Source organism: Ischnura elegans, chromosome 11, assembly GCF_921293095.1.
Source record: "Ischnura elegans chromosome 11, ioIscEleg1.1, whole genome shotgun sequence".
NCBI classification, from domain to species: Eukaryota; Metazoa; Arthropoda; class Insecta; order Odonata; family Coenagrionidae; genus Ischnura; species Ischnura elegans.
Genome location: NC_060256.1, coordinates 81,919,665 through 81,932,663, shown reverse-complemented (window position 1 = coordinate 81,932,663; position 12,999 = coordinate 81,919,665). Strand labels below are relative to the sequence as shown.

The 12,999-nt window shown below is 40.8% G+C and overlaps 1 protein-coding gene across 3 annotated transcripts in view; it reads left to right on the top strand.

Moving 5' to 3' along the window:
* LOC124168540 (homeobox protein homothorax) overlaps nucleotides 1–12,999 on the top strand; it is an 822,993-nt gene that overhangs the window by 157,758 nt on the left and 652,236 nt on the right. For all 3 annotated transcript variants that reach the window (XM_046546881.1, XM_046546882.1, XM_046546880.1), the window contains exon 6: nucleotides 2,351–2,587. In XM_046546881.1, coding sequence (XP_046402837.1) covers nucleotides 2,351–2,587 — 237 coding nt within the window. The remainder of the gene's footprint in view (nucleotides 1–2,350; nucleotides 2,588–12,999) is intronic.

Here is a 12,999-nt window from a genome sequence, read left to right as displayed (position 1 = left end):
GGGGTATGCACCGAAAATTCAAGGGAAGAGAGCTATATACTCGCCCCCATCCCTATCGTAAGGAAGGGTTTAGTTCGATGCGGAGAGCAGTTCGCGTGAGGTGTTGAAAGTTACGGTTTTCGGAAGTTAGTGTTACTAAAAAGGCCTCAACTTTGACGTGCGATGTCTTGGAAGGGAATGGGCCCTCCCGACTGCGTAACCCCCTTCCGTCTGTCATTCTGCTCCTCGAAAGTGCTGCTCCCACTTTGCCGTCCCGGAGAATTCTTTATGGTGCCATTGCGTTCGGTTTTGCGACCAATAAAATTGTTACTGAGACATTCTCACCGGTGGAATACGTGCTGGGTTCAAGTCCACGCGATTGACTCTGCCCAAGTTGTCAGAAAGAGATGGTGGTTAACTCAGCTGCCGCAGTATCGATGTTTAACCTGGTTTCGGTATAGTATCGATGCATTTCATCGTTCGAGAATTGTGGTGTGAAAACTTAAGTCGAAGCAACCACCTTCTCCTCTTGCCTTAGTCCATCACCTATTAAGTTTAATCCTGAAATAAAATTTTCGACCTTTTTTTGTAATATTCTAGGGGAACTCCTTTATCTTTAAGTTTGGTTTTATGCTTCGCTTTTTGTGTTGTAAAAATCGAACGGATTTCATTATGGCTTCTTTTCACACTCGTGAAAAGTTAGGAGGAATATATTCTTGAGATAAAAATAATCTCGGAACACTAATGTCATTAATCTTCCATGAATTTGTCGGTGTCACTCTCATGAATTTAAACACTGCATGGCTACTAAGTACTGCCATGAGGAGAAGAATGGTCTGTGCTAACGATATGTCTTGAATAGGAATTATTCATAAGATTTAATTCGAAAAAATCGCTGTAAGGAGGAATAGATAGTTTTTCATGAATACATCGATGCTATTTTATCTACCTAATGATACTAGACCTTAATTTTAATATTATGCCACTTTACCATACCACGTAAAGTTGGGAGGTGCCTTGACTTTATTATGGGGTCACAACATCTTAAACAACTAGTTGCCAGCCCCTTAGCTTTACATTATTTTCCCTACACATCAATTTGATACGACGCAAGTTTGTTGCACTTGTTTTGTGGGCCATAAATGACCTTACGCCGCGCTTCGTAGTTCTTCCCTGCCATTGACAAAAGATTTCATTTTTATAGCATCGTATCACTCATAAAAATTACGGCAAGCTATCGTATTGCCGAAGCACTTGTTTATGCTATATTATCCTGAAAGTTTAAGAGGATGTATGTGGGGAATAGGTGTCATCTGCGGCAATTAACTTGACCTAATTCGGGCTTGGTATGGTGGTAATGAAAGGAAATTATCGTTCACCAACACAATTATGGGTTTGTTAATTTTAGCACCGAGACGTTTGATCTCACACGTTCGCTTCCGAGCAGGTGACTTTTCGTACTCTTCGAAGAGCAACTATCGTACTTAACTCATCCTCACCCGCAGCCTTACGCCAATTTAACGCCAAGGTCTTTGTGTCTGAACGACCTTGCCTTCTCCATCCTAAACTTCATTCTTGAGTGCCCTTAAAACCCATGCGTGTCACCAACGAGAGCCTCGTTGAGGAATTATAAATCTCACTATTACTTGTCCTTTATTGCGTACTCTTTTCACGCCCGTTTTTATTCGTGGCATAAAAAGGGTAGCTGAGAGTATCATGCTGACAGCTGTATCATACTCTCAATTCGGAATGGCGAGGCGTAAAAAATAAAACAGCATTTTTTCATGGGGATTGTGCGCTCAATTATGTTGGAACTAAGTCTATCACGCTACATTGCCAATGATTTATACACATACTTCATTAAAAATATACAACGGGATTTTATGTACCACTCTTGAAGACTTCAATTGACTGGTTTTAGATTAAAAATCATCCGTGCGATCGTTTTATTCTGGTCAGGTCGTGACATATTGTTTGCAACGATTTTCACTTTCACTTTCCCGTAGTGTTTTTTAATTGTATTAATTGTATTTTCGAACGTGTCCCGGCTTCAAACTAATTTTTATACAAACCAGGTGCATTAATTTTCCAATTTATAAAGAAATATTTTTTATCAAAGCTTTCCAATAAAGTTGTTCTAAAATCTGGTCGAACTGTATGTCTCACTGCCTATTGATAGTTCCACAAACTATTACAAGACCTAATAATGTCAACCTCTTGGGGCGTGGTCTGAGCTCTGATTGGTGGAACACTTCTTAAATAGTTTTAGTCATTGTAAGTCAGTTTAAATGTTGCTGATCGGGTATAATATCACGTTTTTTTTATCTCACTGAACACCGTGACTAAATGCTCATGTTATTCTCTCTTTCAGGTTCACGAGCTGTGCGACAACTTCTGCCACCGGTACATAAGCTGCCTCAAGGGTAAGATGCCCATTGACTTGGTGATAGACGAGCGGGAGTCGACGGCCAAGCCGGGCCCTGACAGCCTGGGGCCCGGCGGCGGGGCCTCCTCCACCAACGGCTCCTCCGACCTCGCGCACCACCACCATCGAGGAAGCACCGCAGATTCCACATCACACACGGACGGCGCCAGCACTCCGGATGTGGTGAGTACCATTTTCGATACAATGCACCACACCCTAGCGCCAACCAATTAGCTCATCTCCATCGATGAAAAGAATCCGAAATTCGAATTTTCAGAGAATTTCAATCTGTGCGACAAATGTTTCAACTGTCATTACTGGTATTTACAGAAGCAATGGCGTAGCTAGGGATTTTGTTCGAGGGGGGGTCAAAAACCAGGGGGTGAAATTTTTGAAAAACAAGGTTATTAGTTTAGGGTTTTAAACAAATTTTAGCACTTTTCATAATCGAAAAAACTTTATTTGTAGAAGAAATATTTTGTAAATTCATGATTTTTCGTATTTTTTTCTTTTATGAAGGGAAATGATTGTTTTTTATATTTCGGGGGGGAGGGGGGGGGGAGTTCGCACCCCCCGGACCCTCCCCCTGGCTTCTACACTGTACAGAACAAAGACATTTGTAGATAGAAACGAGTACTACAAAATACATTAATAAGAGACGAATACTATTGATAAAATCTTCTCGGGTTGGGCTTCACGTAAGGGTGTTTAGGGCCAACTTTTCGATGAGGGAGTTTCTTATCGTAGTGTTGGCCCTAACCAGTCTTACCCGGTGCCACATCTGAGAAAATTTCATCACCGGTATGAGTGTTTAAACTTAGATTGGAAAAGTTAAAAATCCCAAATAATTAATTACTTGAAACTTTTTTTTGCGTGAAATAGTTTAATGAATCAGCACCGACCAACTAAGACTGGCTGCGGTGAAGTTGAAAAAATTTTATTTCCTATGCTGATAGTTTAGTTTGATACTTTGATTAGGATTTGACTTGTTCTTTATTTAATTGAATTTATTTGAATTATTCTTTATTTATGCAATATTTGGATGTCAGCTTTTAGATATTCATCGCAATATTTTCCTAGTTAACGTAACCTTGCTATGGACAGAATTTCAATTCACTTGATCCTGCTTCATTTAGGGTCGTTTTTAATCCTATTGCGATACAATATCACAGTATATTTTTATAATAACTACAATTACATGTCACATGTAATTACTGTGAACAATAGAATAATCATCCACCCACTCCATGTTATAAACTCATATTTGCGCAACTGAATCCCGTTGGGTAACAAGAGAGTCGTCATTTATTATTTCGTGATTTAAAGGGCGTATTTTTTTCGAAATATTCATTAACTAAGCTTATTATCCTAATGATATGTGCATGAAATGATAATCAGGTGAGAGTATTTTTTTGATTTTAGTCTTTGTGCGCCGGAATCGAGCAGTGAATTTTAATTATCCGAACTCTTCGTAACTCGTTAATTAGCATTTGTTTTTCAAATTTATAATTAATTCACGCGGCAAAAAAAATCATCGGCGACGACAGTCTCTACTTTCCAACGTGCAAAAGAATGGAGACAATGGGTTTTCAGTTCTCTCCCGCAAAGGCCGTTTTTAGAATTGAATTTTGATAACTGCATAACCTCTCTGTGAACAAAGCAATGGAAATGTAATTACGGAACATAATTGAATGTAATGAGATATGGAGCCAATAAAAATGGGTGCATCAATTCATGGATATTCGATCTTTTTATTTTGATGAGCGTACTCCCATGATTCCGCAAATGATGCGATCTGATTACACCGCATAAGTGATCCATAAGGTTAACGGAAAATGCATTAATTTTCCTCGTAATTCGATGTGCAAATTTCCTCATGACCGTATTTGAATTTTTGAACTGTATTTTAGCACAAATAAAACGCAGTGATGTAATATATTTATGATCGCGATTTTATGCGTTGCATTGGAATACAGAGAAGGGGAATCAAGCCATTAAGCCATTTTGCTTTTTTTTAATTCCAAATACGCAGAATTCGAATATGCATCGATTTATTTTTGCTGGTCATCCTGAAAGCATAATTGAATTAGGGTGTCCAGTAGAAACAAGGAAGATTCTAAATGGTGCACGCGTCATCCTAATCACTAATCGTTTTGTGCCTGTACAACAAATACCAGTTCATTAAATGAAGCCGTCTTTGTCACTAAAAACTAAGACATCTTAGTTATTATTACTTCAACATACATTTTACAGCGAATTGGTATAGCAATAGAATTATCGTCTTAGTATTCTCAGAGTTATTGTTCATAGCTGCGTATGTAGCTTTTTTCAAATAACATTAAAGTTATAATTAACATTTTTTTCTAAATAGCATTCTCATATATCCTTTATCACTGAATAATATTGGATGATATTCATATTAGTCTCAGCACTGCCACAAAATATTAATCATTTAGAAATTCTTGCCAAATTTTCCGATCAAAAAGGGCTTTATTTTATGTTTTCCGGTAATTCTTTAATTCAGTTTTTCTGATTAAAAAGAATATCTTAACAATGAAATCCGTAAAACGTTTTTTTAGTGGGAGATCGTTTAGGATTTCGCTAGACGTGCGATAGAGGGTGAGTCAAGTCCACAGATTCCTCCTCATTTGTACCTATATGCGATGGAGACGTCGATCTTGCAGGTGCATGCCCTTGTCCCGAGACAATCGGACAAATTTAGGGGAATGGATGTTTGTCCGAGATAGGTCAGGAGTTCGACCTCGGGGAAGGGCAGATCTATCGGCGGTCGGAAGGGGTGTTCCGTGGTCCATGCCGACCTCTTGTCTCCATTCAGCACGCACCATCCCATCCCTTATCCCGCGCAACACTTTCGTATGCAATTTTGCATCACTGCCAAGGCGGAAGGGTTGGGGAGGGAGGGGTCTGGTATCGGGCCTCTCTCCGCGGCGATCCCCCTCCCCTTCCCGACATTCCCCGCTTCGCCACGCTCCTTAAGGCCGGCCATCCATCAACGTCTCGACGCCGAGACTGCACAACTGCGTGCTTCGACCCCCGTGCCTCCTGCTGCAGGGGTTGGGTGCACTGCCCCCTCCTCCCTATCTTACTCACTACCCACTACGTAGCTTCATGTGTGGTGCATAGCTGTACTCCCTACGATAGTCTTATTCAATTTTTAATAATTGACACTGTGTTTCCAGAGCTAAAATTCATAGATTTTATTATTGTTCGTTTATAGATAACTAGATTTCTTTTTTATTTTTCCTGACCTCAGTTATTAGATGATGAGTAACGTCTCGCAGTATGTGTGTATATGATATGCAAAATTATTTGCCAACGTTTAGATATGTTTTTTTATGTCTTCTTCAGGGCTATGAATGAATATTATTACATTAGATTGATAGGTACATTAAGGCATGAAATATTATCTCAATAACTTATATGCTATAAGTATATATTATTAATAACCATCGTGCACGGCACAAAGACCTGCGCATTGGTTGACTGAAAATAAATAAAAATTATATAAAAAATATAAGTGGAAAAGCATAGATATCAAACGAAGGAAGTGACTTAGGGGTTGGAAAGCGGTGAATTATTTAGATTGAATTTAAGGGATGATTTAGAAACGGTGGAAGAGGACGAGACTTGCAATGTCATTTTTTACCATTGGCTTCTTAATTTTTATAGAAAATAGTAGATCCACTATTATAATTCGATTGCGCGGAATTGACGCAGCTCTCCATGCAGTTCTCTTATGAGTTTATCTTTTCACAAGTAACGTACGTTGGCAGTTATATTCTTCATTAGGCCAAAATGTCTCATTTTAGAGTCTCTCTCAGTGAACAAAAAATATGATTATTATTTTATTTTCAGTGTTTTCATCAGTTTTTCTATACTCCCACTCCTCTTATTATTCCCTTATTACTCAATTGACCGATCCCTTTGATTTTAATAATTGCTAAAAGGCTAGTTATTACAAATTTTCCTCTTAAAACTGTTTTCAAGCTTACATCAACGGGTTCAAACAGTTCATCTAGTCTTCTTATTCTCTTATGTCACCTTAACATCCTCATTGTATTCCTCCAATCCAGACCACATCTAAATCCGCATCTCCATGGGTGATACTTTCAACCCCACCCCCCGCGAAGTCAAATCTCTCCCGCCGGCCGAATGCAGATCAGTCGAATGGGGCACCCCTGGAGGCCTCCCAGCGGCGTCTCCTCCTCCCCTTGTATCCAGGGCCTTTATAATTGAATGATACAGCCGCGGGGAGGGGAATTCTCTTTTTCCTCCGGCCCTGATGGAACCACCCTTCAGCCTATCCCCCGCTATGCCCTCATTTGAATATCCCTTTTGTATCCCATCCCCATATCCACACTCCCGCTCCATTCTCCCTACTTATTCATGCCATATAACACAGCTATCACCCAATTTTCGCGCGGCCATATATATCCCATTCTCCAATTTCGCGCTAATGCAATCTCCTCGTTTGCCAACTCCCTCGGCGCAACCCTATACGTGTGTCCTCGAAGATTTTTTTTGTTCGAATTTTTCGAAACTTCCGATGAGCTCGGTTCTTTCGGAACATCTGATACCCTCAATGTTCTTCGTTAATTAGTCTTCCAAATGGTCTTCGTCATTCAATGTCAAGCGAGACTGCCTTACACCTAACAAACGTTCAAAATCTTCATTTGTTTTCTCCTCTGAATCCGTATCTATCCTGTATAGAGTGTGATTGTTCTCCGGCATAAAACTCTTTATCAAATGCTCTTGTAAATGAATAGGGTATGAAAAACTTTTGAAGGCAAAGTAGGTTTTGGTTGACGGTATTTTAGTGGATTTATCGTGCCGAATCTGCAGCATGGCATGAAACTATATCTTTCCACTATTTTTGCTCTCTCTTTAAGTAACCCAGTGATCAAGCTTTGCCTTACACGAGGCGTGACATTTTAATCAAAATATCAGCCTCATAATCATTATCAATCGTCAACAACCAAATGATCGGTTGGACACCATTTTACATGACTGTTTCATGGAACTGTCATATTTTTCTCATGCATGGACGGAGTATCTTCGGTAGGTTATTATTTCAACCAATGCTCTGTATTCGTTTGCAATTACTAGGCAGCTTGGTATTGTGAAAGATTCCCCGGTATGAAATTTTGGATAGGAATTGAATCACTATTTAAATACCTTCAATCATCACCCGAAAGAGCTTTTATGCCGTGACTCGGTTCTGATGTAATTGATATTTCGATGCCCTTGTTTGCTAGGATTTTGATGCGGTCTCTCCTATTGATGCCTAGTCTTTCTCACGGGCTTTGGGAACGAGATTAATTTAATTCGTCCCTTTTATTCCATTTCTTTTCCTCGCATCCAGCCTTCACCCAACTCCTCTCCCCACCACCCTTCTGAGTCTTCTTCATACGCCCATCTGAGGGATACGTCTTTCCAGAGGCGACCTTTTCCCACGTTTATATCCCGGCCTCAATTTACATACGAGATATTCTGCCATTCTTGCGACGCAGCCATCAATTTCTCCTCTTGCCACCCACGTAGCGGTTCATTCACTCCGGCGAAGCGCCGTGCCCATCGCGGAGTGGAAACTTCTCATTCCCCCTTCCCCCGTCTACATTCTGCATTCGCACACTCCACCCCGCCACAATCCGAGCGCGATGCTTTGCGGGGTAAATGGCTACCCCACACGTTATACCTACATCCACACGCTACACCTAATGATGACTCTATAGGCGTGTGGCAGGGGATGTTAATACGCGAGTCGTTAACCTGAAAAAGATTGCAATAAGATACAAACATCTGTAGTAATTTTCCTCACTATTTCATTCGTTCAACATGTTGCAACGTTTACACGTCGGTAACAAGAGCACTCTTCAACTCTGGATAGTGACAATTGAACGCTGAAACCGGTTGTGCGAATTGAATAGTGTGGAAAATTGCTGCAGCTGTTCTTATCTCATTACAATGAATTTCCACTAAGTGATCTCGCCAACAATCGATCTGAAAGATTTCACATTATTTGAGTTATTAAAAGAAGAGTTTTATGTATATTTTTGTAGTGTTTTCTCCATAGCCTAATTTTTGTTATGGAAATTTCTTCACAATTCAGTCACTTCTCCTCTGTTGGGCTGCGTTATCGAAATTTTAAATGCAACATAAATAGCAAAAAAGGGGAGCTTTAAAACAAAAATGAGCAGATACGTTTTCTTCGGAGATTTTAGAGTTGATTCTAAATGAAATCGCGTTCTTTTAATCAATCCAACGTTAATCAGGAGCTCATTGAACCTATGAAAATAAGTTGATGTGGGAATGTGGTTTAAAATGTAACTCCACGCTTGAGTTGAACAAAGAGGTGGACGAGGAAAAGCAGGAACACCCTTTTATGCTCAGCTGCATTTGTGAGAACTCGCACTTTGGGCTTCGGTTGAGGGAGCAGCTCACTCCCTTTGGCATCACGTTCCGAGTGTTTCCGTCTTAAATCCCCCACCCAATCCCTTATTCTCCTCAAACTATCTTATATTCCAGCCTTTTCCTCCCGGTCTAACATGGATTCTAACGCCATTTGCATAGGATTTCTATTTCATTTGCACAATGCATAATGGGCTACCTCCTTATCCGTCCGCCCCTCACCCCCTGCCCATTGCCGGGGCTTTAATTCAATTGTTTTCGAGTGTCTGAGGGGCGCCAAGTTTCTCCGCTGCCTCGCCTCCTCTCCCTGGGTGGGATTCTGGGGGTGGGGGGCGCGTTTTTGCATGTCAGAAGAGTCTTGGGGGGGTGGGGGTTGAGCGTAACCCTTGGATTGGCTCCGGGGGGGGGTTTTTTCAGGCGGGAACTCGGGAAGGAAAGTTTTTCGGCGGAGATTTTCAAACTTGGTTCTTCTTTTTCGGTGCTGGATTAACTGACTGATGGGACATACGTGAGTCGCTGGTGTGGTACGGTGGGAAGGGGGGGGGGGGTTGGCTATCGCGCTTCAGGGCGTATAGAGGAGTGGTTCACAGAGTAACCTCCACCCTTGGCACTTTTTTCTCTCTTCTTTATAACCGGGAGGAGTTTTTTCTTAGTTTGGTCGGAACGAGAAAAAAGTACAGGATTGGTCCGGAAAAGTTTTTCCTCTTCTCCCTCCATCCATGCTCCTCTTTCGGCCAAACCCCTAACCTCCCATTTTCTTCGTCGGAGAACTTCTTATCCCACTACTGATTTCTTAGTTTTACCCTCGCCTTTCTTTGCTCCTCTCGCAATGATCTCTTTTCTTTTTCGCCGTTCTCGCTCTGATGATTTAGATTTCTTGGGAGGCCGGTGTGACTTCAAGCATCATCTCCGTCACCCATTGCGTTCTGGTTTTTTGCCAAAAACCTATTAAACGTGAAATTCTCTCTTTCAACTGCCTTCGACATATTTTTTTCATGTAGAGGAAGTTAAAATGGTTGCATGAGATGTATATTTGGAGTTAAGTTGTTAGAAAGAGTGTATTCCATGCGTAAAGAAACACATCGATGAGACCAAAAGATTTTTGCATTTGTGTTTGAAAATAGCCTGAAGCAGTTCGTAGTATGGTGTCATTGTTGATAATTCGGTTTCAATTTCTTGTGTGTCTCAAATTCAATGGAATATCCCAAATAAAGCGCGACAGAAGAGTAAATTTTAGTGTATTTCGTGAAAAAAACGAAGAGTAAAAAGTTTTGGGTTGGTAAGATGGAAAATTATGAGAAATGGCTAACGTGGTGTTAAAGAATTGGGGTGAGTAGATCAAGGGCCTGTGTTTAACTAGAATTATATGGTGGTTGCTTAATGTTTCAACCGTTTTAGCGACAGATTAAGCCTATGAAACTATCCCTGAATTCCTTCTTTGCATCGATTCACAGAGCCTTTTTCATTGTTCAGTGCTTTTAGTGCTTTTCGTTCTCATCCGGCATGCAAAAATCTGGAGCTCTTTCCAAATAAAATATTAACTTTCCAGATAAGTTTCCTTCACTCATTCTGAGAAAAATCCTCAACGTGTCGTCATTTACTCTCCTCGGCGGCCAAAGACATTTCTATTTTCGCGTCTGCTTCGAACATTCCGTAGCATCTCCGGTCTGGAAACCCACGCCGGGAAATAAAACTCATCTCAGGTGTCGAGGAAATCATTTCCACCGCCCTCCGTTGGGGATGCTTTTAAAAGAGTGTCATTTACACCCATTCGAAGTCTTGTTAGGTGATTAATGCCGGCGGGGATGGAAGGCGACGAGTGAAACACGTGACGAAATTTCAGCAGGTATCAGGTTTACACCCTTTCGTCCCTATTCCTCTGCCTCGTTTGAGAAGCTTCGCTCGAGTCGCCGCACTTAAATGCTGATCCACGAGGGGAAAAGAACGTTCCGAGAAAGTATTCATTGCGCTTGTAATTATATATCCCCCGCCCACTTTACCCCTCCATGATTCGTAAGACCCCCCGGGAAGTCTCGCTTGTCAAAGGTTAAGAAACCGGAGAGTGAGCGGGAAAGTTCTTGGAAAAATCATGCCTATAATTGAGGATGAAATATATATGCTGTGTGAGAAATCTGGTAATGGTGTTTACTTTAGCAAGTTTTGCTATTTATTTTGAAAATTTGCATAACCATTCAAAACTGAGAAGTGGGTGTCCGAAGCACGGGCCTCTGATTTCAATCAAACTCTGTAGTGTTGTAGTCCATAGGGAGATGTAAACGAAACACCATCCGCATGGGGTTATATAACCAATAGTTTAAACAAAAAACGCAGTTAAATATTTAAAGGTGTAATATATTCCCTTGAAAATAGGCACCCTTCAAGTAGGAGCGGTAGCCTTATGAGTAAGCAAATGAACCTTGTTGGTGCTTAAAAAAATGTTTTTCCATTGATTTTAAATCGCTGGTTCTTTTATCGTTTGATGACATAATTAGTTCAATAATTGTCCATACATTTACGTGCATATGTTTTAATCGTCTTGAAAAATAGAATCCATGTATTCAAACAATGGAATCAATTCGACAAAAATGGCAACAATTTCCGAACAAAAATTCCACAGACCTTCATTTTTCTCGTTATTTTGTCGTTGATTTCTTCGGGGAAAGAACGTTACTAAAATGTGTAACTTTATAAATCCTCAACAGTGGGAAAATTTGTGCAAAAATTAATTGGCGCACGTTATTTTTTGATCCATAAAAAAGCTGCTTCCATTTGGGACAACTGCATGCGATTATTAGCTTTCAAAATTTTCTTCTCCCCTACGTATGGTGGATATGAAGGGATGGAACGTAATATGTCAGTTGGCAATGGTTGCGTGGAGACTTCTCTCCATATGAAATAAGTCTGAAATTGTAGAAGGTCGGCTCTTCCCTCAGCACAACACTTTGGCAGCAGTTTGAGATGTTCATAACACTGGCCACCCTTCGACTTCCGGTACGAATCGACGCAAAGAAGACGAGGGAATTCTCTCCGAGTGGATAAAATTACGCCGAAAGACACGAAACCGGAAATTGTGAAACAACCCTAACTTCATTGATGCTTTGTTGGCGGGATTTAGTTAAGTTCCGTCACGAGAGACTCATCTGCAGTTGATAAAGCATTATAAATCACAACAAATCTACGATTTTTATCGACAATGCTAATAAATACACATTTTGTATGCATATATATTTTCCCGATTATCACTGTTTCAAGAAGTTTATTCCACTTTTTGTCCCTAATGTTTCATCCTCAAACTTAGATAACTGCTTATCGTAAATGTGGTACATTTTATCGGAAATATCTATAATTTATGTATCATTAAATTGTTCGTTCATAATTATTTTTAATGATGCGTAAGCAAACGATTTCTACTATCATATAATTCAATTATTAAATTATTATCCTTGGATATTAACCAGAAGGGGTAGGATCCATTTATTCCACAAATAAAATTTAATATGTATCAATCTAAATCATTTATACACCAAATGATGAGTATTGCACGTTTTTTTTTTGTTTGTACCTATGCAGGAAGTGGAGGGACTTTTTTGATTTGGTCTTTAGTTTCTATTATATTTTCCTAAATGAATAGTTAAGTCCTGATAGTGTTTTTTTTTCTGTGGGAGTGACGTCACGGTGCCTATTTACTCGCCCATCCTTCCCCCAGCCCCTGTTCAAACATCTTTCAGACTCCCCCACACCCTGGTCCCAATTCCCTGGTCGCGCCATTTGAATCCACCCCTGGCTGTTTGCTCGGGGGTCGCGTTGCCCTCCGCTGCGCTTATCCCCGGCACCCACCAGCCTTTTTCAGCTCATTTTCATCGATATCATCAAGACCAGTGGCGGACTCTGACGGCCGGGGGGTGGAAGGATAGAGTGACAGATGAAGGATGAACGCGCAGAGGTTGTGGACCTCGCAAGGGGTGGGTTTGGGTAATCGGCGTGTGCTGCATGCTGCAAAGGAAGTTCGGATCGTTCTCTCTCTAATGGAAGCTTCGACTGCTCAGCCACCCCTGTTCAGGGCCAATTCCCCACCCCATGCCATACACCCGAGCTTTCTCTCCCCCCCTACCCCTCCAATACCCGTTTTCCCTAGCGGGGAGAGAGGCTGTAGGAGATTTAAGATG